The 25,000-nt window shown below is 41.4% G+C and overlaps 4 protein-coding genes across 6 annotated transcripts in view; 1 reads left to right on the forward strand and 3 right to left on the reverse strand.

Annotated features, from left to right (window-relative positions):
• LOC123512257 (dentin sialophosphoprotein-like) overlaps positions 1-12,538 on the forward strand; it is a 21,380-nt gene extending 8,842 nt beyond the window's left edge. Inside the window, exons 2-3 of one of the 2 annotated variants that reach the window (XM_045268540.1) lie at positions 404-672; positions 10,083-12,538. In XM_045268540.1, the coding sequence (XP_045124475.1) occupies positions 601-672; positions 10,083-11,306 (1,296 nt within the window). In that variant the 5' untranslated portion in view covers positions 404-600 and the 3' untranslated portion in view covers positions 11,307-12,538. Of the gene's footprint in view, positions 673-10,082 lie in introns of both variants that reach the window. The other variant, XM_045268539.1, reaches the window with a different exon arrangement.
• LOC123512260 (zinc metalloproteinase nas-8-like) lies at positions 874-5,783 on the reverse strand. The gene is made up of 6 exons (XM_045268544.1): positions 5,660-5,783; positions 4,254-4,424; positions 3,803-3,920; positions 2,094-2,284; positions 1,577-1,710; positions 874-1,143 (listed from the first exon to the last, which is right to left on the reverse strand). Exons 1-6 carry the CDS (start codon positions 5,736-5,738, stop codon positions 1,063-1,065), a joined length of 774 nt encoding a protein of 257 aa, XP_045124479.1. The 5' UTR covers positions 5,739-5,783; the 3' UTR covers positions 874-1,062.
• Positions 6,044-9,710, reverse strand: LOC123512258 (zinc metalloproteinase nas-14-like). 2 transcript variants are annotated; one of them, XM_045268542.1, is made up of 7 exons: positions 9,577-9,710; positions 8,527-8,685; positions 8,159-8,273; positions 7,140-7,330; positions 6,807-6,940; positions 6,369-6,427; positions 6,044-6,159 (listed from the first exon to the last, which is right to left on the reverse strand). In XM_045268542.1, exons 1-7 carry the CDS (start codon positions 9,656-9,658, stop codon positions 6,141-6,143), a joined length of 759 nt encoding a protein of 252 aa, XP_045124477.1. In that variant the 5' UTR covers positions 9,659-9,710; the 3' UTR covers positions 6,044-6,140. The 2 variants fall into 2 exon arrangements, with proteins under 2 accessions (XP_045124477.1, XP_045124476.1); XM_045268541.1 differs by lacking the exon at positions 6,369-6,427.
• Positions 12,539-15,900: 3,362 nt separating the features above from the next.
• LOC123512321 overlaps positions 15,901-25,000 on the reverse strand; it is a 121,492-nt gene continuing 112,392 nt past the window's right edge. The window contains 13 exon segments of the mRNA XM_045268658.1: positions 15,901-16,323; positions 17,074-17,198; positions 18,015-18,158; positions 18,482-18,669; positions 18,888-18,983; positions 18,985-19,023; positions 20,010-20,177; positions 21,131-21,139; positions 21,690-21,839; positions 22,472-22,629; positions 23,080-23,095; positions 23,234-23,327; positions 24,272-24,471. Of these exon segments, the coding sequence (XP_045124593.1) occupies positions 16,223-16,323; positions 17,074-17,198; positions 18,015-18,158; positions 18,482-18,669; positions 18,888-18,983; positions 18,985-19,023; positions 20,010-20,177; positions 21,131-21,139; positions 21,690-21,839; positions 22,472-22,629; positions 23,080-23,095; positions 23,234-23,327; positions 24,272-24,471 (1,488 nt within the window). The 3' untranslated portion in view covers positions 15,901-16,222.

Raw genomic sequence — 25,000 nt, forward strand, 5'->3', positions numbered from 1 at the left:
GCCATCACAGACACAAGCCGACCCCTTTACCACGGAGCTACTCAACCGCCATGTGTTTCAAAATGTGAATGTTAGCGGTGCGTGTGATTGCATCAGGACATCTTACTGACAAACACTGCCTCTTGTGCAACCTAAAGACTTGGTGAAGTGTGGGAACTGTGTGATTAGGTGGATGGCTTCGTGGCTTCGTGGGTTGGTGGATGCAGTTTCTATCTATGAGGATTGAGTGGCTGACTGAGTGGCTGACTGACTGACTGACTGACTGGCTGGCTGAGTGAGTGAGTGAGTGTGATTGAGTGAGTGAGTGAGTGAGTGAGTGAGTGAGTGACTGATTAGCTGACTAGTTAACTAAAAACAATCTTACGCTGCAGGGAGAAAGAAAGTAAATGCTTGTACCAGCCAGAGAGAGAGAGAGAGAGAGAGAGAGAGAGAGAGAGAGAGAGAGAGACACACATACCCACACCTGTCATCCCTACACCTGCCAAAATAACTCACTTCGAATCTCATTAAGCTCACGTCACGGGTTCAGCTTTTCTTGCTTATATTACTGAAGAGGCGCTGGTGGGAGACACAAGCGAGACGAGAGCTCCTGAAGGCAAGATGTGGCCGTGTCGTGTCCTGCTGGTGGTGGCGATGCTGTTGGTGCAGGGGCGTCTTCCTCCTGCTGCTCTTGTTAGTATTGTAATAGTGGTAATGGCAGTGGTGGTGGTAGTGGTAGTGGTGGTGGTGGTGGTAGTGTTGTGTGTGAGTGTGTGTTTCCATAGTGTTAGATTAGTGTGAAATGAAGTGAGAGAGAGAGAGAGAGAGAGAGAGAGAGAGAGAGAGAGAGAGAGAGAGAGAGAGAGAGAGAGAGAGAGAGAGAGAGAGAGAGAGAGAGAGAGAGAGAGAGAGAGAGAGAGAGAGAGAGAGAGAGAGAGAGAGAGAGAGAGAGAGAGAGAGAGAGAAATGTATATATGAAATTAACATACTAAAAATTGTATATAGGGCTTAAATACGTGTGTGTGTGTGTGTGTGTGTGTGTGTGTGTGTGTGTGTGTGTGTGTGTGTGTGTGTGTGTGTGTGTCAGCACTTGTACATGTTCATCAGTTTCTGCAAATCCACGGGGCTCAAACCTTTACGTTGTCCTATTTTGGCATACGGGTCCTGCAAAATTAGAGTTGAGAGAGAGAGAGAGAGAGAGAGAGAGAGAGAGAGAGAGAGAGAGAGATGGATACACACAACATCTCATCTCGTATGCTCCTTTTCTTATATTTCTTCAATCTTCTTCTATTTCTCCTCCTCCTCCTCCTCCTCCTCGATGACTTCTTCCTCCTCCTTCTATAATATAAATCCTCTTAGTCTTCTATTTCTTCTACCTCCTCTTTCTTCTCCTCCTCCTCTTCCCTTTCTTCTACTATGTACATGTTCACTAATGTATATATAATCCTTTTCCTTCTCATCTTTTCATTTTACTTCTTCCTCTCCTCCTCCTCCTCCTCCTCCTCCTCCTCGTATAATATAAACTATCATTACTGTTTATATACTACTATTTTTTCTCACCATCTCCTCCTCCTCCTCTTCCACCTCCAGGCAATACCTTGGTCACTATAGTCTTCTTGAGATTCTTGCTGAAGGCGTAGGCGGAGTAGTGTAAGACGGAGCCGTAATCGTATTCCTCGCCAAACGCGCTCTCTTCAACACTGACGTATATCTGAAAGTTTTTGTTTCGATCTGAAATGTGTGAAGATTTAGTTACTGGTGTGTTAAGGTTTGGTATGGGGTCTCTCTCTCTCTCTCTCTCTCTCTCTCTCTCTCTCTCTCTCTCTCTCTCTCTCTTTGTAGGTGAGTTTTCTTTTTTTTTTTTTGCTTTTTTTTCTCTATTTTTTGTGTTCCTCTTTCTCTTTGTCTTCTTTTCCTCTTTCTCTTCTTCCTCCTTTTCATTTTTCTCCTGCTCCTTTCTTTCTTCTTTCTCTTCTTTCTCATTATCATTCTCATTTTCGTCCCTCTCCTCCTCCCCCTCCTCGATTCTATATCCTCCTCCTCCTCCTCCTCCTCCTCCTCCTCCTCCTCCTACTACTACTACTACTACTACTACTACTACTACCACCACGTACTTTTCTTAATGTTCTCCCAGTGAATAGTCACATATTTGTCTCTGTCATAGCGGGTGTGCTCGTGGTAGAAGCCCAGGGCGTGAAGCATCTCGTGAAGCACCGTCCCGTATTTTTTGAAACACGACTCGGCGTAGGTGATCCTCTGCATACCACCTTGTCTTCCTACAGAGCTACTGCATCCTTGGTTATTACTGTAGCGAGAGAGAGAGAGAGAGAGAGAGAGAGAGAGAGAGAGAGAGAGAGACTAAATGTTAACCCTTCTTATTTATTTCGCTTACTATTTGGCAATTTTATGCAGCTTCAGAAACTCATGTGGGGATCAAAATAGTGAAGAATGCAGCCATTAATCTTCTGATCTCCCTAAACCCTTCCTAATATCAATAAAATCATCTAATCGCACACAAAACACGTGGTAAAATATGTTCCAGTACTGAATATGTTAACCCCCGTGTTCAGAATCGCTTTGCTGTCTTACCAACCTATCACAACTATTTCCAAACGCCACAGAGATGATTAACTGGGTTCTCATGAATGTTTCTCCTGTTGATAATGCAGAAATCTTGTTAATCTGCCACGGGAGTCATAAAAACACCATCAAAAAGCAGTACGTCTTCAGTTAGAGCCTTTTTCAATGTAGTGGTGGTGTGGGCAGTGTCAATACGAGCCAGTGCTGAGGAAAATGGAAAAAGAAAAAGGTAGGGCGTTTGGTGTTTACTGAGATATTCTTGCTTGTTGCTGAAAGGACAGAGAAGGAGTGTTACTATAGGAGAGAGAGAGAGAGAGAGAGAGAGAGAGAGAGAGAGAGAGAGAGAGAGAGAGAGAGAGAACTGTGTGTTTACTGTGGTTGCTCTTGAATATTGAAATGGATGAAAGGAGAGAGGATGAAGAAGGATAGAGAGGTAGGTTTGGTTACTCTTGAATACTGCTGGATTGAAGGGAGAGGGATGGAGAGGGATAGAGAGGTGGTTTGGTTACTCTTGAATATTTCTGGGTTGAAGACAGAGAGGGATAGAGAGGTGTGTGTTTACTGTGGTTACTCTTGAATATTGCTGGGATGAAGACAGATAGGGATGGAGAGGGATAGAATAGTGTGTGGTTTGGGGTGAAGATGCAGAAAGAGACAGATTACAAGTTAAGTTGCCTTTGTGAACTGAAAGAGACTGGGTGTTGACGGAATCTATTCAACCCGTTCAGTACTGGAACACATTTTTATCATGAATTTTTGGTGTGATTAGACCATTTCATTGACATTAGGAAGGGACTATGGAGGTCAGAAGATTAATAGCTAGAGTCTTCACTATTTTAATCCCCACATAAGTTTCTGAAGCTGTATAAAATCGCCAAACAGTAAGCAGAATGAATATGAAAATGTATCTTGGTTCTGAAGAGCTTAAGTAAAAGTAATATTTTATAGAGGAATTATATAAGGAAAGGAGATACGATGTTTGTTTAGGGTAGAGGAATTATGTAAGAGGTGTAGATAAGGTGTTGGTATACGCCAGATATATCATAGAAGGGCGGGAGATAAAAGAAGGAAAACCACGAGACAATAATGATAAGGAAAAACGAAAAGTAGAAGAATAGTTTTTGTATCCTAAATATAACAAACTGACTCTTTATTTCCCTCGTGTCTCAGTGAATACAAGCAACACTATCATGAAACCAGGCCAGCTTGGGTCAGGCAACGCAAGTCAGGTTTCTTTACTCACTCGAAGCTAAACAAAATGAAATCTGGCTCAGTGGTTCGCTCGTGGAAGAAGATGCAGTGTCCAGTTCTCTCTGTGTACTCACTCATCGCCTCCAGCACTGTGGCCTTGTGATCGGGAGCTGAGAGAGAGAGAGAGAGAGAGAGAGAGAGAGAGAGAGAGAGAGAGAGAGAGAGAGAGAGAGAGAGAGAGGGGGAGGGGGGGTTCGAAGTTAGTCATACATTTCATCGTCTTGACACACACACACACACACACACACACACACACACACACACACACACCACAGTAACTCCTAAACCTCCAAGAAAAACAACCCTTTCATGTCAACAAACGGAACATTGCTAGCTTCACTCAATCGCGTCAGAACACAAACAAACACGTAGCTTCAGAGTATACAGTCCACAGGTACACACACACACACACACACTCTCTCTCTCTCTCTCTGTACACTCACGAAAGGAGGAGGCGATGGTGTAAGGTACTCGCCCTCCTGGCCAATAGTACTGCTCTAACACCTGACCATTCCTAGCCACTAACGGCAAGGGAAGCACAATGTCCCCCTCAAAGTGATGACCGAGTTCTTCTGGGTTGACGAGAGATTCCGGCGTCCATTCCTCCTGTTTCCCTGAGAGAATAAGAGCATAACGTAAGGGAAGCTGCGTTAAGGAGACAGTCAGGCGATAGTCAGGTATCGAGACATTTGTCCCTGAATTTTGGCTAACTCCCCATGTCTTTTAGGGAACTGGCAATATAGTGGGCCTTTTCTTTTTCCATATTTTGTTGCCCTTGGTCAGCTTTCCCTCCTACATAAAAAGAACGTTGTTGTCCTGAGCTCATATTCTCAAACAGTTCAATGCTTCACCTGTACTATTTTCAAAGGCTTTATTTTAGTTTATCCTAGTTTTTCTTTCTTTCTTTAACCTCTTCAGTACCATGGTGCGTTTCCATATTCATTCTGGTTATCATTTGGCGATTTTTATACGGCTTCAGAAATATTAAAGATTGTGGCCATTAATCTTCTGACCTCCATAAACCCTTCCTAATGTAAATAACATCGTCTAATCATGCCCAAAACTCGTGGCAAAAATGCGTCCCTGTACTGAAGGGGTTAAGGTGTTTTTACGGTTCTAGAGGCAGAGAGACAAGTTTTCTACATCATTAAATGGAGAAACATTCTTGAAAACTTCTTGGAAAATAGTCGTGATAAGAGATAGACATGATTTCTACATTATCAACTAAGGAAACATTCTTGAAAACTTCCCCTATCATCTCTGTAGCCTTGAAAAGTAGTTGTAGTGAGAGAGCAAAGCGTTTCTGAATCCGGCTTGTGTCAAACTTATCGATATAGAAAGAAACACGCGACCTTGTATGAATGCTTCTCTGATTTTTAACATGTTTCAATGATTGCTTTCTGTTTTATGGTCCCGTTCAGTAAAGATCGTTGGGTTTATCATCTACTGGGAACTTTTTCACTACATTTATACTAGGAACGTTGATGCAATATAAGATCATACTCAGGGATTGCTATGTAGGTTTGTAGTGACTAAACCCTTCAGTACTGGGACGCATTCTTACCATGAGTTTTGGGTGTGATTAGATGATTTTATTTACATTAGGTAGAGTCTATGGAGGTCAGAAGATTAATGGCCAGAGTCTTCACTATTTTAATCCCTACATAAGTTTCTGAATCTGCATAAAATCACTAAATAGTAAGTAGAATGTATGTGGAAACGCGTCATGGTGAAGGTATCACTAAAGCATGTATGAGTGGGGAATTGGGGCAGAATTACTCAGGAATTTTTTGGGTTGGTATTTGGGTGTTACTAGGGAATGAATCATTATTAGGGCAGGTTAACTCACTGCAGGCTCTTCCGTCGATGGTTGGGAGTGTAAGGAAAGCCAGGGTGAGGAGAGAGGCCCTGGCTGACACCACTCTCATCTTGTCACTGTGTAGAAAGACACTATGCAACAGCCAGATGTGTGTGTGTGTGTGTGTGTGTGTGTGTGTGTGTGTGTGTGTGTGTGTGTGTGTGTGTGTGTGTGTGTGTGTGTGTGTGTGTCACGTACCTTGTTATATTGTTATCAAAAGTCATGCGATGGAGACTTTACACATCATTACGTTGCTTTTGTCTTGTTCTCGCCTCACGTTTGAAAAGTAGGAAAAAAGAAGAAAAAGAAAAAGTTTAGCACAAAACCAGCACCATTGTAGCATCACAGACACTTGAGAGGGGAAAAAAGTCACCATTATCACTGCATCATCTTTATTGCACGGTATAGGGAATACAGGTGTACATCTTCAATAGCTTCTTGAGGTCCGTTTGACTGAGATCTTTGTGTTGTCCTATCGTGGCGTGGGGATCCTGCAAGGTGGGAATCCTTTTAACTCTACTGAAGACACGAGAGAAGGTTGTTACAGTGATACGAAACAGTTAACACCACCAGAAGCACTGCATGGAATCTTTATAAACATGTAAAAAAAAGAAAGGGACGAAAAAAATAATAGAAATTTGGGGTCCTGCAAGATGGGAATCCTCTTTACTTTATTGGAGACACGAGGGAAGTTTCTTACCGCGATATGAAACAGTTAGCACCGCCAGAAGCAATGCATCGAATCTTTATAAGCATCCACTGAAAGGAAGGGAACGGAAAAGAATAGATTTTGGGATCTTGCAGGGTAGGAATCCTCTTTACTTTACTGAAGACACGAGAGAAGCTTCTTACTGCAATACGAAACAGTTAACACCATCAGAAGCAATGCATGGAATCTTTGGGAGTATCTACTTAAAGGAAGGGACGAAAGAAGAATAGATTTTGGGGTACTGCAGGGTGGGAATCCTCCTCATTAAACCATTTCTCTTCTCTTATCTTCCTCGTCTTCCTTTTGTCTTTAGTAAAATGTCTTTTGACAATGTAAAATCCTCCTTTTAATTTTTTTTCTTCCATTTCCTCCTCCTGCTGCATCTGCTAAAATAACTAAACTTCTCCTCCTCCTCCTCCTCGTTCTCACCTTAGGCACGATGGTCATCTGTCCGTTTTTAGTGAAGGCGTAGGAACAATAGTGCATCAAGGAGCCGTAGTCATAAGGCTCACCAAACGTTGTGATATTCTTTCTCGAGTACTTCTTGAAATTATTGGCCATATCTGAGAGAGGGAAGGAGTTGTAAGGGGTATAGATCTCTCTCTCTCTCTCTCTCTCTCTCTCTCTCTCTCTCTCTCTCTCTCTCTCTCTCTCTCTCTCTCTCTCTCTCTCTCTCTCTCTCTCTTACACACACAGGTACGAATACACAACCACACAGCCGTAGTGATAGGTTAGGTTAGGTTAGGTGCGTCACACACTCACCTTTATCAATATTCTCCCACATAATGGTCACATAGTCGTCACGGTCGTAGCGGGACTGCTCGTGGTAGAAGCCGAGGGCGTGAAGCAGCTCATGCATCACAACGCCGGTCTCATTCAGACACGCGTCATTATAGTTCAGTGGTTGCCCCGGATATTGCATTCCTACCGCACTTGAGCAGCTATCACTATTGCTGTGAGGGACATAACAAGCTCGTATTCAGAAATGCTTTTGCTCTCTCTGTACGGTAAGTTGAGTACTGGGACGCATTTTTACCAGGACTTTGGGTATGATTAAACAATTTTATTTACATTAGGAAGGGTTTATGGATGTCAGAAGATTAATGGCCAGAATCTTCACTATTTTAATCCCCACTTACGTTCCTGAAGCTGTATAAAATCACCAAATAGTAACTAGAATGAATATGAAAACGTGTCATGGCAGTGAAGGGTTTAAAAGGCCATATAGTTGATTAGTTTCGTTTTCAAGACAATTTCTATCTTTAATAACGTAGAAATCTTGTCAATCTATCGCTAGAACTGTGGAAATACCATTAAAAACTCATGAACCTTTAATTAACGAGTCTTGAAAATAGTGGAGGCGCGCATCTTTAACGACAAGAGGTGCGCCACGGAAGAGTCTGCACGTGATTCGTAGACTCGTGACAAAATTTGACCCTTATTCAGACCTAACTCGCATCGGCCTAAGACAGTTTCGTGGATATGGGCCCTGGTCTCTCTCACCACGACTATTTTTGAAAAGCTCGTGAAGTTGCCGTGAGGGATTTATGGACTAGCAAGAAAGAATGGGCAGCAGGGAGAGGCCATCAAAGTCACATCTACACATGGCAGTCTCTGTGTTTGTGTATCTGTGTGGTTGTCGAACGCGTTGGTGTAGAACAAAAAAAAGTATAAAAGAAACGAAGAAAAAATGAAAATACCGATGAAGGAAATGAAAAACCAAAGAAAAACAAGAAACTAGCAAAAAAAAAAAAAAAACAATAAAATAAGGCGTTACTTACTTATTAGTTATTTTGATGTAGTATTCGTCCATGCGTTCGTGAAAGGTGATGCAGTGTTCTGTAAGGTACTCGATCCTGTCCATGCCCTTCCGCACTTTCTTCTTATTTTCCTCAGCTGAGAGAGAGAGAGAGAGAGAGAGAGAGAGAGAGAGAGAGAGAGAGAGAGAGAGAGAGAGAGAGAGAGAGAGTCAGTCTGCTATGAAACACTTTTTATGACTTGAGCTTCTGGTTTTGCATAGACTTTCCGTTCACTTTTACTTAGAAATGTGAAAAGGTACCGTGAATTTTCAAACAACTTTTTATTTCGTCTCATCTCCACTCACTCCCTATTCCTTCATTCCCCTACGAGTACTTCCTCCTTCACTCACTGTAATCGTCGAAGATATACGCCACTTCTCCCCCTGGCCAGCGAAACACCTCCCCAATAATCCCATTTCTGGTAAGAGGGAGCAGGATGTCCCCCTCCAAGTACTCCCCAAGCTCATCAGGGTTGATTAGAGACTCCGGGGTCCACTCCTTGAATGTCTCTGGAAAATAGTGTTAGGAAAGGAAAGGAATGCTCTAGTGTGTTGTATTACGGTGTTGGGTCACAGGGAAAGGGTCCAATGCCTCTCGTTGGCAGGAAATTGTCAAGATGATGTTAGAAAAGGGAGAGGAATGTTCTAGTGTGTTGTAATAGCTTGCTGTGTGATAAGAAAAGGGTGCAATGTCTCTCGTTATGCCAGAAAGTTGTCAAGATGGTGTTAGAAAAGGGAAAGGAATGTTCTAGTGTGTTGTATTAGCTTCCTGGATGACAAGAAAAGGGTGCAATGCTTCTTGTTATGTCAGGAAGTTGTCAAGATGGTGCTAGAGTAAGTATCTAGCTAAGTATCCTCTTTAGCCCATAAATTCCGTGAAAAGCCCACATGGTATAAAAAAAAAAGAAGAGAAAGGAGAGGAATGTTCTAGCGTGTTATACAAGGGTGCTGGATGACAAGAAAAAAGGTGTAATGCCTCTTGTTGTGTCAGAAAGTTGTCAAGATAGTGTTAGACAAGGAAGAGGATGATTGTGGTGCAGTGGATAAGACTTCTGGGTTACAAAGAAAGGCAATAATAGCTCTTTTTATCTCAGGAAACATATTGAATAGAAGAGGATCAGGCTGACTGTTTTTGTACTTTCAAATGTCCTAGCTACATCATGAATACTTAAACAAGTTGTAGAGAAAAGGTTTAGTGTTTTTAAGTAATGTTTTCAAGGTAAATATAACAGTCTTGGCATTGTTGTACACCATCAATGCCGAAAGCACGTGTGGATATGCGTGGTCTTTGAAAATCGCCGCTCTGAAAGTTCAAAGCGTTTAAGGAAGAGTGAAAGGAGTTTGTAGGGAAAGATTCAACTTAGGAACATTTGATTTGTGACATGCTAAGAAGTGACTTACTAGGGAATCTTGGGTCGGAGGGAGCAGCTGCGGCGAGGCAGACAACGGCCAACAGACAGGCATTACCAAGCACTCCCTTCATCTTGAGTGTTCAACTTTGTGCTGTGTCTCACTACACACTCACACACACATACCGCTCCTTACATATCATAGTTGTTTATTTACCCTGACCAGTCGTTGTGCAAGGGAGCGTTTGCTTAATCTCGTTTTTATTGTTGTTGTCATTGCTCATATAAAAATGCAAAGTTATCCGACATTTAGGAAACTATTTGCTTATTTTTGTACTGTGTTATTTCCAAGATATTATGTACGTCTATTGTTTCTATTGTTGTTGTTATAAGGTCAAGTTATGAAAATCTATAATGAGTGTGAATGATTCTGAGTTTGAGTGACGTGGGAGGAGTTCCAAATGGGGTTCAAGGTTAGGTCAAGTTAGGTTAGGTTAAATTATAAGGATCTGTCATGAATAGTGATTAATTGGAGTCTAAATGGTGATGTGCATACAGGGATTCCCACAAGGACGTGACGACGATGCTGGGACGATGGTGAACGTTGCCCTGCGGAATGGTGACAATGGTGATGATGGTGATTATGATGGTGATGATGACCCCAGCGACTCTTCCGATGAAGATAACAGTAGTGGTGACAGTGATGAGTCCAGTGGTAGCAATTCTAGTGGATGCTGTGGTGATAGTGATGATGGTGATGATAATGGTGATGAGTCCAGTGGTAGTAACTCTGGTGGTTGCTGCGGTGGTTCTTCCTCTGATGAAGATGATGATGGTGATGGTGATGGTGATTTGATGCTGGATGGTGATGATGGTGACGAGTCCAGTGGTAGTGATTCTGGAAGCTGTGACAGTTCCTCCTCTGAAGAATATGATGATGATGATGATGATGATGATGATGATGATGATGATGATGATGATGATGACAATTCCTCCTCTGAAGAATCAAATAGTAGTGGTGATAGTGAAAGCTCCTCCTCTGAAGAGCTTAATGATGGTGGTGATGATGGTGATGATGATGAAAGCAATAGTAGTAATAGTTCTGGTGACACTTGTGAATATACGTGTGATGATGATAGTGATGATGAATCCTGCTCATATTCCTGCCCTGACTCCTCCTATGATGGTGATGATGGTGATGTGATGAATAGGATTGATGCTGGTGTTGTTGATGATGATGGTGATGGTAGTGGTGACAATTCAACAAGTAGTGGTGATTCCTTGTGTAGTGGTGAGTCATGTGATGAATCTGATAGTGACTCCTGCAGTGGTGACTCGTGTGATGATGACTTGGGTGGTGATTTGGGTGGTGACGATGCTGATCATTCATGCAGCAAAGGATCCTGTCATGGTTCCTGCAGTGATGAATCTTGTGATGTGATGAATGATAATGATGATGATGATGACGATGAAGGCTACAACACAGTCAACGATTCCTGCTTTGGTAATTCATGTGACGACGATAATGATGACGTGAATGATGACCCCTGCGATGACGGGTCCTGTGACGATGATGCCTTGGGGGACGAGGACACGCGTCGCCATCTGGAGGCCAAGAAATTAGCGGCAGGAGTTCGAGGAGGCGAGTACCCAGTGTTTAAAAAGGACACGGATTTTGTCGTTTGGCTCGTGACCACAACTGACGAAGAGGAAGGGAAGGATAGGACTGGTGTTGAGAAATCTCATAGAAATATTGACCTGAGGGATTGTGACGCTGAGTAGAAATTCCAGTCACTCTCTTTCATTTGCTACCTAACTAACAAAACCAACACCAAGAAACTTCTGATTTTTGGACTTGTGTTTAAACTCTCTTCGATCTGTTATCTTTATTTTTTTTATATAAAAGGAAAAAATAAAAAGTCCCCACTTAATTACCAGTCCCCTTTCAGGTCCGAGAGAGTTAGCCAAAAAAGAGGGATAAATCTCTTGAAACCTCCCTTTTAAATGAAGTCAAGTCATAGGAAGTTGGAAATACAGAAGCAGGTAGGGAGTTCCAGAGCTGATGAGTGACTGTCCTTTATTTATGATCTAACGGTCTAAAACTCCAATCTCTCACCAACATTGTAATCAAAGCACCAAGACACGTTTTTTAGACTTAATTCAAAACTCTTTCCTTTTGAGCTGTAGGACATGGTATATTTAATCCTTTGAGTACCATGACGCGTTTTCATATTCATTCTGGTTACTATTTGGTGATTTTATACAGCTTCAAATACTCGTGTGGGGGGATTAAAACAGCGAAGACTGTGTCCATTAATCTTCTGACCTCCATAAACCCTTCCTAATGTCAATATAAACGTCTAATCGTAAACAGATCTAGGTAAAAATGTGTCCTAGTATTGAAAGGATTAAACTACTAAGTAAGTGTTCCTTGGTTCAATGGCCTATTAAAAGAATTCGTTCTCTCGTGACTGTAACCAATACATTATTAATATGGACTACTGCTGTGTGTAAGAGTGTCCATCTACACCACACACACTCCTCGTCTCTTGTCTTAACCCTTCCCTTGTAATATACAACAATTCTTTACACTAAAAAACAACGTACGAGATTTATATTAGCGTTAAAAAAAAAAATCACAAGAAGTTTTGCATTTATTTAGCCACTATTACGATCGCTTGTCGCTGTAGAAGAAAGGCCTCACAGTGGTTAGTGAATATGGAAAAACTGTGTCAAATGGCAGTGAAGTGGTTAACGTGCCCAATATGCTTCAATGAAAGATAATGACATGATAACTCTCAATGCTATAGTGACGTTACCTTCAAGTCAATCTCGTCAGGCCTTGAATGACTGCCTTATTATACGCTGCATTGTGGTTGACTGTGAACATTGTCCCAGGTATTGCTTTCTTCACGTGTGTTGCTTTGTATTGTGGTTTTCAACGGTGTCTCGGTGAAGGGCGATGAAAATTTACACTGCATGAAAAAAATATAGAAATAAATATGATGAAGTGAGGTGTTGTATTTTCTCTCTCGTTCCTCATGAAGAGACGAAGAAAAATGAAAAAAAGACAGCAAATAATAAAAAAAAAAAGAGTCACGTGCACATATTTTTCTAAGACTAGGAAAAAAATAAACTTGAAATCAAAGGGTCAAAACAAAACACATGGAATCAAATGAACAGTTTTAATACTATCAAGGAATGGTGTAGGAAACAGACAGACTTTGATAACATGCAAGAGATTAACATTCATATATTCATCTACTCATCCTGTCCCCTTCTGCCTCTCATGACGAAGTGGAAGAAGGAGAACAGGTATAAGAGCGCGAGGTTCTCTCCTGCACCTCACCGCTCGGGTCTGTCCTTAGCCTCTGAATGTGTGTGTGTGTGTGTGTGTGTGTGCGAGAGAGAGAGAGCGAAATCCTCTTACTTAACAGAGTGGCAAGGAAACAGCCGAAGTGTGTGTGTGTGTGTGTGTGTGTGTGTGTGTGTGTGTGTGTGTGTGTGTGTGTGTGTGTGTGTGTGCATGAGAAAGAGAGCGTGAGAGAGCGAAATCCTTTTACGTAAGACTTATTTGCCAAGGAAACAGAGCCGAGAAAAGCTTGTGTGTGTGTGTGTGTGTGTGTGTGTGTTTGGGTGTGCAGGTCGAGCAGCGGCGAGAGGAAGGAGAAACAAGCGACTGCCATGGTTGTTCACTGCTAATCTACAAACGTACTTACTAAAGTCTGGAAACAGAAAACAAAGCGAGGCGAGAAAGGAAAATGGGAAGAATAGAAGGAAAACAGAAAGAGGGAAGGAAGGCAAAGGAATAGTGTGCACGGAGAAGGAAAGACATAAGGAAAAGAGAGGAAGGAAGGAAGGAAGGAAGGAAGGAAAAAGGAAAAGAGGGAGGGAGAGAAAAGCAAAACAGTAATAATAGTAATAGTAGTAGTAGATATTTATTTATACAAAAATATATATGTTATGGAGAGAGAGAGAGAGAGAGAGAGAGAGAGAGAGAGAGAGAGAGAGAGAGAGAGAGAGAGAGAGAGAAGAGAAAAGAGAGAAGAGAGTGCAAGAATCAGAAGCAGAATAGATCATTATTTTCTGGATCACATTACCGTCTCTCTCTCTCTCCTCCTGTTCTTTCATACATTCAATTGTGTTTAACGTCTCATATACACCAGGCATACAAGAGTCCTGACGAAGCATGCATACTGTACAGCGGCTTGGGGAGAGAGGGAGAGAGAGAGAGAGAGAGAGAGAGAGAGAGAGAGAGAGAGAGAGAGAGAGAGAGAGAGTGGAAATTAGACTGCATATAGAATTTTTGCAAGCAGATGGATGGATGAGATGATGGTGCCACACATACATACACACACACACATACACACACGTACACACACACACACACACACACACACACACACGTAGAGTCAAGCACCATCAACTCAAAGCAAAGATCTAAAACAGACAGACAGACAGACAGACAGACAGACAGATAGACAGACAGACAGACAGACAGACAGACAGACAGACAGATCAACCAAAATATGCAAAAAAGAGGGAAGGGAAGAGGGAGTTGTTGGTGTATTTATTCATTTATCATTTTTTTTATTTAATTTGTAGGAATTTTTCTTTTTGAAGTATTAAAATGTTCCAAAAATCTTTAAAAATGTTCCAAAAATCTAAAAAAAATTTCCAAAAATCTTAAATGTTCCAAAAACTTTAGAAAATGTTCTAATAAATATTAAAAAATGCTCCAAAATTTTTTCAAAAATATTCCAATTTTTTTTAAATGTTCCAAAAAATCTTTAAGAATATTCCAAAAATCTTAAAAAATGTTCCGAAAAATCTAAAAAAATGCTCTGACAAATCATTAAAAATTTTCCAAAAATCATAAAAAATGCTCCAAAAATCTTTGGAAAATGTTCCAAAAAAATCTTTAATAATGTTCCAAAATCTTAAAGAATGTTCCAAAAAAAAAATGTAAAAAGAAAAAATATCAAAAATGTTCCAAAAACCTTAAAAAATGTCCAAAAACTCTTATTCTTATTTTTCCCTGTTATTTCAGTTCCCTCTTCTTACCAAGTAATTTGAAGAAAGTTTTGAAGTGGAATATAATTTAAGAGTAACAAAATAAAGTAATAAATAATGAATCAATGACAGAAACTCATACAGCGTGAAAACAGAAAACGGGAGGAATAAAGACGCAAAGAATGAAAGAGAAACGAAAAGAGAAACGAAAGAAATGGAAAGAAAAAATAATAAGCGAAACAATAAATCGACAATACATAATAATAATAATAATCTATTTATAATATATATCTATAAAAAAGAAAAAAAAAGGAAGAAAGGAGGGAAAACACAATAACACAGCAGGTCCCGTATAAGAGTGTTCACTTTCATAACATTTCAGTCACTTCCTTTATAGAACACCAAAGAAAAATACACGAAATCAGTTGAATAAAGTCAAATCATAAATTCCTCAAGTGCTGGAAGCGTAAAGTGACCATCTATATAGTTCTTAATCTCACTTCGAGCGAAAAAAAAGAAAATAAAACGAAATAAAAATAAAACGCAAAAACTCACAATAATAAAGTCGTTTAGTTTGCGAACGAAAAAAGTAAAGCTTAGATCACTACAGGCTACCTTAAACACTATATTAACTAGCGTGTTTCGATGTGTGTGTGTGTGTGCGTGTGCGTGTGCGTGTGTGTGTGTGTGAGTGTGTACGTATTGCACTTAGCTACGATGTGCGGGTATGTACATCTTTTTTTATATTTTTGCTTTTATTGTATTTTTTGTATTTTTGGGAAAGGATTCTGCTTCCATGCGTGCGCCGAGGAGAGAAGGATTTAGGGCTGGAGAGAAGGAGGGAAGGAGAGAAGATGGAGATAAGAGGAGGAGGAGGAGGAAGGTCGTTTATTAATCTCCTTTTTATCAATTTTCTCACGACCTTTAAATTCTCTTTCTTTTTCTTTATTATTCTTTGTGTTTTCTGTTTTATCATATTTTTTTTTCAAAGTCCTTCGTTTCTTTATCTTTTTTTAATAGTAAGTCCTTTTATCTATCTTCTTTTTTCTATTGTACATCTTTCTTTTCTTTATTTTCTTATTTTCATTGTAAGTCCTTCGTTTCCTTATCTTCTTTTTTTCTTTGTAATTCCCTCTTTTGATTATCTTATTTTTTCTATCGTAAGTCCTTCGTTTCTTTATCTTCTTTTTTTTCCATTGTGAGTTTTGTTTGTGTTTTCCTCGTCACTGTCTTCTCATCAATCTCTTACATCAAAATACCCGTTTTTTGTCTCTTTAGTCACCAAGCTTCGGAGAAAATATGTATCTTTTTATTTTTCATTACGTTATAATTTATTAGCTTTTCATTTCCTCCTTTCATTTTCTTTTTCCTGTTTTTACATCTGTTTCATTTCTCAGATTTTGTTTTCTGTTGTCTAATTACCTTCATTTTCCAGTAACCACTTTCTTCGCTAACTTTTCAGTAACTTATTTGACATTTCTTCGTAAACACTGCGTCGAATCAAGCAAAACAAGCCATGGAAGCGTAGATGCATCACCACAACTAAATCTATCTCATTTTTTTTTAACATTTTCTCCTTCCTCCTCCTGCTCGTGTTGCTCCTGCTGGTGGCTTGAGTTCTCCTGCTCCTTCTCCTGTAAGTGGCATGGCGCTCCTCCTCCTCCAGCAGCTCTCCGGCACGAGCATCAGCAGCACGGCTCTTTCCTGTCCTTGTTCTTGGGTCTGATTAACAGCACCGACTTCTTCAGCGTGTAGTCCCAGCCTCTCCACCTGAACCACACGATGCCTGACGGGGGAAGAGGTTATTTAGTGGTTGTTTATATGATACTGAAGGTGGAACAGTGGTTTCTTAGTGGAGAATTCATTTAGTGGTTGTTTATATGAAATTGAAGGGCGAAGACTGATTTCTTTAGTGATAGGTACTGACTAGCTACCTTGGAGTATTCGAATACCAATATACATTGAGAAAAAGGATTACATATTATACCTGTGCTTAAACTTGTTATTTAACTATCTGTCTATCTATCTATCTATGTACAGTGATGTTTACTCATGAATCTACGTGTTATCTATTTTATTCCTTCATTAATTCGCTTATTCCGTGCCAATGTGCTAATAGTTATCTCTCATTTTCCCACAGGTAGTCTGACTTGAAGGACGCTGCAGCCACCTCGCCCACCTTGAAGCCGTGAGTGTTATCATTGCCATCGGTATTTCGTGTTTTATCTTCTAGGGCATTTTTATACATTTTTTGACCCTCGATATTTTATTTGCTGTGTGATATGCTGCGTTTGATAACTCAATTGTTGCGCATTGTGAAATAGTTGAGACTCTGGCCAAGGACAGCAAAACGAAGAGGAAGAAAAGAAATGCCCACTAAACCTTAAGTGTATCTAACGAAGAGAGAGAGAGAGAGAGAGAGAGAGAGAGAGAGAGAGAGAGAGAGAGAGAGAGAGAGAGAGAGAGAGAGAGAGAGAGAGAAACGTAACGCCAGAATTGACAAACTCACTCATCAATCTCCCAATCAGTGACTCACCTTGCCGTGCCGTGAGGTCATTGGGATCCGTCAGGTAGATGCCATTAAGACCACGCCCACAGGACCGCCACCACCACCCGCCCTTCAGCATAGAGGCGCAGTTCAGGCTCGACCGGTCGTTATCTCTGTGTGGGGGAGGGAGAGGGAGTGGTGATGAGGGTAGTGGTGGTGGTGGTGTAGTAGTAGTAGTGGTTGTATTTGTTGTTTTAGTAAGAATAGAAGAGATCTAGAGAGGAGGAATGTTGAGAGAGAGAGAGAGAGAGAGAGAGAGAGAGAGAGAGAGAGAGAGAGAGAGAGAGGGAGAGGGTATCATAAGTTCTAAGTCACGATTTTTCAAGGAAGTGGTCTTGTTGAGTTGTCTAGTAGGAGAGAGGACAAAAGAAAAGAGGAAGAGAGGAAGAGAAAAGGAAGAGAGGAAGAGAGGAAAAGAAAGGTTCGAGAGGGTACAGAATGGCAAGAAAAGAGGGATAATGGGACAAAGAAAGGAGAAAAGAGAGAAAAAAAGAAGGAAAAGTCTATGAGAGGAGGAAGGAAATGAGTGAAAACAAGAGGAAAAGTCATCACCACGTGGTCAATGTTTGCTTTTCAATGCCCAGGTCACGAAGGGGAGGCAAGGTCACGAGGTCACGAGATTAGGTCACTTCAGCTCCGTCTCTGAAATTAAACTCAACACTGATATTGAAAGTTGCTCATGGTCAAAATGTCAGATCCTGGTGTGGTCGTATGTGGTCAATGGAAGTTTTAGAGGAAGTGTGTGAAGTGGAAATGAAAGTCATAGATACAGTCAAGACATGAAAATTAAGTATAGTCGTACCAGTTAACGTATATGGAATCAAAGCAGAGGCTATAGTCGTACCTTTAAACAGAAATACAAGTCGTACAATCAGGAGATAAAAAATAAGTGTTGTACCAGATAACCAAAGCAAGAGGCGTGGTCGTACCTGTTGACGGTGGAGAAGGGGCTGAGATTGGAGCCGTACCAGGGATCGTTCAGGGAGTCGCCAGCGTTGCCAGAATAGCCGCTGATCTCTAGCTTGTAGTTGTCCTTCTCACTGTGCAGCTTGAAAGTGGAATACTCTGCGAATCTGGGAGGAGAGAAAGAGTGACAGTGTTAACTCCCTTAGTATTAGGAGGCATTTTTACCTTGAAATTTGTGTACGATTAGACCATTTTATTGATATTAGAAAGGGTCTATAGAGGTCAGAAGATTAATAGCCATACTCTTCGCTATTTTAATCCCCTACATAAGTTTCTGAAGCTGTATAAAGTCGCCAAATAGTAATCAGAATGAATATGGAAACGCGTCACGGTACTGAAGGGGTTAAAGAGAGAGGGAGAGGGACGTGTTCAAAAGTAGAGGGAGAGGTTTAAAAGAGAGGGAATGGAAGGAAAGCACCACCACCCTCACCTTCTGTTACCATCGAAGTCCTCCAGCTCCACTCTCAGCATGTGATCGTCTGTGTTGGTCAGCATGTAGATGTTTTCGTTGCCCAACCAGAACTCAGCTTCAGGGTTACCGAAGCCGTGTTTGTAGTCATCCCATTCCCTGTTGAAGGTCTCTCGGGGCTCGCCAAAGTCGTCTCTTCTCTGGATTACCTGTAGAAGTCGTGGCAGGAGGATTAGGATTAAAAATGTGATAGTGATGATAATTATTTTCTCCCAAAAAGAGTCCATGTACATTGGAAGTGCCTGGCTACTACTACTACTACTACTACTACTACTACTACTACTACTACTACTACTACTACTACTACTACTACTACTACTACTACTACTACTACTACTACTACTACTACTGCTGACGCAACACTTACCGTCCATCCACCTCCTGCAGTCTCCATATCGCAGTAGACTTTGAGGAACCAGTAGGTGGTGCCTCGGATGTTGAGGTAATACGTGCCGCTGTCCGTCATGCCCTTCGTTCCTGAGGTCTGCGCATGAGTACCCTTGCTGCACGGGAAGGAGAGAAGACTTGAGTGTGAGCTGAGGATTACAGGTATAAATGGTTCTGATGCTGCATAACTGGTGGCAGTGGGCAAGGAAGATGGAGAATGAAAGGGATGACTGTGCGTTGTGTGCATTGTGATTCTGGTGCTACATAATTGGTGGCAGCGCTTGGGATAGACAAAAAGGTAAAAGGGATGATAGGTAATTCGCGTGCTGCATGAATGGTGGCAGCGGTTGGGATAGAGTAATAATATGAAATAATAGATAGCTACGTTTGGTTATATTGTGTTATGATGTCTAGATAGAGGCAGTGAATGGGGTTGAGAGTGAAAGGATGCATGAATTCATTGTTCATATGATAATACTGAACTGTTATGATGACTTACAAGTGGTGGCAGCGATAGGATAGGCGGGAAGTGACACAATACAATAGATGGTTGTAGTGATGACTTGGTTTTGTAATTGTGATGAGTGTGTGAGTTTTTCTGTCATGTTTTGTTTGTTTTAGTTAGCAAATACCAACACTAAAAGATTTTACGGTTTATGACGCTAATATTACCACCACCACCACCACCTCCACCACCACCACCACTACCACCACCACCACCATTACCATCATACTACTAATCGCCACTACTATCGCTATTACCATGTATTTAAAGCTAGTTATGAATGATTATCGCTACTAAAGGCCGTACCGTCACCTTGAGAACATCAAGGACACACACACACACACACACACACACACACACACACACACACACACACACACACACACACACACACACACACACACACACACACACACACAGATAGATATTACATTGATCGCAAAATACAGAACACATTATATTCCAATAACGAAAATGGTTCAGGAAAAAAATCATTCAAATACACTAAACATGATTAGAACACACACACACACACACACACACACACACACACACACACACACACACACACACACACACACACACACACACACACACCTTCATGGACAGTTCGTGCTGGTCGTTGACAATGAAGCTGTTGTTGACGGTGACTGGTTTGCCTTGCACGGAGGGGAACACGAGGCCGGAGGGACCCAAGGGACTCCTGGTGGCGGGCCTCTCCGTGGTGGTTAACATCTCGCTGCTATTGTGTTCCGTCAGGAAGCTCTGCTGGGCCAAGCCATATCCCGTCAGCTCTACTTACTACCACAAGGCTTAACGCTACTGCTCTCTGCGCCGCGTTAAGGCAAAGCAACTCACTCACTCACTATCCCTGGCTGTCTCCTGCTCTTTACCACGTCTCCACCAATGACTTCTTTGGGTGTTCTTTAGACTGTGTGTGTCATGGTAATATGAATTGCAGACTTTGTTCTCGTTTGAATCAGTGGCAAGTAAAGTAGTATTCAGGAGAGCCGCAGACAGTTGTCCCGCACCGCTTGTCAAGGTCCATTTCACTCAAGCGAGTAGCATAAATTTCCTGACAATTATTTTTATGGCAGTTCTTTTAGTGGTGTGTTTTATTTTATGATTTATTCCCGCACCGTGTATCTACAGTTTACGTGTAGCAAAGGCATGAATAAATTGCTGATTGATTTATAGATCTGATAAACCTATACTTCCTTGTAAGCAGCGTAAAACATAGAAGCTTTTTTTTTTTTTTTATATAACATCATTATAACTTTGTGAGAGCGTGACACAAGCAAAAATATGTACTAATTTAACCTCTTCGTGTACCAGTTTACGTCTAGTTTGTTTTTTATATACAAATAAAGACGTGGAGACTCTAACACAGCTACACTTAAGATAGCAAAAGCGTAATAGGTTATTTGATTTATTTCTACCCTGTCTTTATAATTGTAACCATTAGTACTTGTATGGAAGCAGCAGAGAGCAGGTGTGTGGGCAGTGTAGTACATAATATGGAAGTGTGAAGTATGACAGGTGTTTGAATGAATATACGTGTGTCTAGGAGGCGCCTGTGGTTCTTGTTTCCTTGTTTACTCTTGTGAGCATTAGTACTTATATTGATAGAAGTAAAAGCAGGTACTAAGTAGGTACTGTAGTTACTGTAGTGAAGGCAGGTGAGCTTAGGAAAGTCTTACCTGCACCTACAAGATTACCTGCGTGTCCTGTTTATAAGAAGCATCAATATTAGCATTCATAGGAATAAAAAAACATATTATGAACATTGAAGGTAAATCTATGTAGGAAAGAACAGATGACAACAGGTGTGCTTAGGAATATCTTACCTACCTTACAAAAATCAACCTGAATGCCTTTTTAGTATAGTCGTAACGATAAGGCAAAAACGGCGTGGCAGAATAAGACTAGTATTTATTTAGTCTTATCCGCCTTGCAAGATTAATTAAAGACTGTCTATTGGGATTAAGATTCGCATTCTTAATAGTAAAGAAGCAAAGTATTAACCCCTTCAGTACTAGGACACATTTTTACCTTCAGATTTGTGTAGATTAGACCAGTTTATTGACATTAGAAAAGGTCTATGGAGGTCAGAAGATTAATGGCTACAGTCTTCACTATTCTAATCCCCCTACATGAGTTTCTGAAGCTGTATTAAATCACCAAATAGCAAGAAGAATGAATGTGGAAACGTGTCATGGTACTGAAGGGGTTAATTAAGCTGTAGTGGGAAGAAAACATGAATACCCAAAGTCTTACCTGGTCCACGAGGTCGCCAGGTGGGTCTTCCATCGGGGTGTCGTCCTGCAGGTGGAGGGTGTGTGTGGAGCGGTGGAGCAGCGTGACGGGGTTAATGTGGTCACGTTGCCTTCCCTTGTCCAGCGGCATTGTCTTCAGTGTCTGCTCCACCTGGACACAGAAGGGGAGAAGGCTGGGTTAAAATGGGGCAGGTTTTAGGAAGGTTGGGAATCTGAAGGGAATGTTTTCTTTTATGGCTCAGTTTGTGTGTTCAGGGTTTTTGTTTTGTTTGTGTTGTCATTTCTAATTTTTGAAGGGATAATTTACTCATTCATTCCCATCCTTATTAATTTTCTCCTTTCTTCTCTCTCACTCGCTTATACAGTCCATCCCTCGTTCACTCAAACAGTCACCCTCATAAGACAGTATGGGGAGCTACATGTCCCTGTCACTCACTCATTCCTCCCCATTCCATCCTCACTTCTTCATTTTCTCCCTCAGTCAGCATTCCACTCACATCCTCCTTCCCTCCATACGTCCTTCCTTCCACCCACCACTCCTTCATCCCATCACCCCTCATAAACTATCCTTGTCCGGTTCCTCCCTTCCCTTCCCAGTGTCCTTCGCCTCTATTCACACCTCGGACCTTCACATTGAACACAAAAAACAAATAAATGGCTAACTCTATTTGATTTTTAAGGGAACTGCCATTCAAGTGGGCCTTTTATTTTTATCTTTTGTTGCTTTTTCTTCCCTCTTGCATAAAAAAAGCGCCTTATACTGTGTTGCCCTGAGCGTCTCACCTCGTCAAGGTTCTGTATGATTCTGTTGGCCTTCTCGGTGAGGTCAGAGTGTATGGTGGAGATCGCTCGCTCTTGTCGCTGGCTTGTGTTCAGCAACGCCTCGCTCTTGGTACCAGCACGTCCACGGAGCTCTTCGTGCCCACCACCACACTCCAGACCTGGGTGTCAAGTGGCGGTGTTAGATTGGAACGGCTTGAGGACAAGTAGAAGTGAAATTAGTGCTAAGTCAATAGGGGAATTTTAAAGTAGGTTAAGTATATGGATGGGGGTGACAGGTGGAAATGAGTAGTTTGCATAGAATAGTAAGGGTGTTAGTAGTAAGTCAGGAAGGATTTTTAAAAGATTAGATATATGGATGGGATAATAAGAGGAAATAGTAGATTAGATACGAACATAGGAACATTAGTGGAGTAGTAATGGTGGGGTTAGATAGCAAAGACATGAGAACACTTAGTAATGGAAGTATTTGATAGTAGAAACATAAACGAACATGATTTTTTTTTTTTTTTTTTGTTATCGGTTGTACATTATACTCGTGGTTACTTGTGAAGGTTTTATGACGCCTCTTATCAGCATCAGGATTTGTATTTTTCGGGGTAGAAAGTTACAAGACATTCTCACAAACTATTATAGCCATAGACATTAAGAGTTATTTTGATTTATCTTCCATTTCAAGTTTAAAATCCACAAAACATTATTTTGTACCACTCCTTCATTTTCACCACCACCACCACCACCACCACCACCACCACCACCACTCACCTCCTCCATCTTCTCCCATACAGTCTCCATGGGCGACATTCGATCCACCAGGGAGTCAATCTTGGTGCGGGGCGGCGGACGAGTAACATTCCAGCTGTTAGAACACAAACACACAATCACATACTCCGTAACAACATCGAACTCAAAACTAGCATAGATATCCCTTAATAGCCCCAACTTTCTGTCACAAGCTGTCGAAAACGAGGAGAAAACTGAGGTGGATAGGTCAGAACACAAGCATGCAATCACACACTCACGTATCAAGTAATAATAACCGAGAGGAAACTAGTACAGACACCCTTTCAAACTCCCAATTTTCTTCTATTACTGCAGGAGAGAACGGGAAGAAAACGACGGTACATTTGCGAGGGTTAGTGAGTGAAGGTAAAGGAGTAAATGTGTCACAGACGAAAGTGAAGCAGGAAACAAAAGGAAAACGGGGAAAAAATAGAATGAGGGCGCAAGAGGTGAGGTGGTGTGATGCAAGGTGAGGATAAGAGAAAGAGGAATGTTTATATGAAGAAGAGGAGGAGGAGGAGGAGGAGGAGGAGGAGGAGGAGGAGGAGGAGGAGGAGGAGGACTGGATAAGTGATGCAAGATTACGGGAGGTTTAAATGACAGAGGAGAAAGAGGAGGAGGAGGAGGAGGAAGAAGAATAACAAGAGAAGAAGAAGAAGAAGAAGAAGAAGAAGAAGAAGACCTGATTACCTCACAAAAAGAAACACTAAGCAAAATAAAAGAAAGAAGACGGAAAAATAAAAATAACAACAAAATAAAGACCCAATAGGACCCCCAAATCAACCCTCACAAGAAGAAAGACTGAAAAAATCGACAAACAACAACAGAAAGACCCCAAAAAGATCTCAAATCACCAAGAAAGACTGAAAAAAATCGAAAAACTACAACAAAAAGGCCCCAAAAGACCTCAAATCACCCACCAACAAGAAGAAAGACTGAAAAAAATACACAAATAACACTAAAAGACCTCGAAGTCACACCACCCACCAACCCACACTCCCACACCCACCCATGCCTTACCTGGTGGGGGGCGTGGTGGCGTCAGTAAAGGGCGGTGACTGCTCCTCTAGGATAGCAGAGTGGATGCCTCTAACGGAACCCGCCAGCTGTTCTAGATCCCCGGAGACGTAAGCCATGTGGAACTGCAAACGGCGATCCATTGAAGCCACGGACTCTCGCACGCTTTCAATAGACTCCTGCAGCTTGTTCATTGTGGGATTCTGACGGAGGGAGGGAGGGAGAGAGAGAGAGAGGGAGGGAGGTTAGGTTAGGTTAAAAGTAATACGTTAATTGTTCTGTTCCTGTGGAGAGAGAGAGAGAGAGAGAGAGAGAGAGAGAGAGAGAGAGAGAGAGAGAGAGAGAGAGAGAGGGGGGAGGTGGGAAGGAGCTGTTGAAATACGTGAGGTTAGAAATAATAGGTGTTTTTTTTATTCCTGTGGTTTGTTTATAGTAGGACTGACGGGGAGAGAGAGAGAGAGAGAGAGAGAGAGAGAGAGAGAGAGAGAGAGAGAGAGAGAGAGAGAGAGAGAAAGAGAGACGTTCGTTTTGAAGTAATGCTTAATTATTTTTCCTGTTTGTCATAGTAAGATTAACAGGAGAGAGAGAGAGAGAGAGAGAGAGAGAGAGAGAGAGAGAGATGGTTATATAATATTAGGTATACACGTTGCTTGAGTGAAACAATGATACGTGTGAAAGTTTTGTTGTGTTGTGGAGGTAAATCTCTTTAGGAGGATTTAATACTTAGGTTTT

Source organism: Portunus trituberculatus, chromosome 33 (genome assembly GCF_017591435.1).
Source record: "Portunus trituberculatus isolate SZX2019 chromosome 33, ASM1759143v1, whole genome shotgun sequence".
In the NCBI taxonomy this organism is placed as follows: Eukaryota; Metazoa; Arthropoda; class Malacostraca; order Decapoda; family Portunidae; genus Portunus; species Portunus trituberculatus.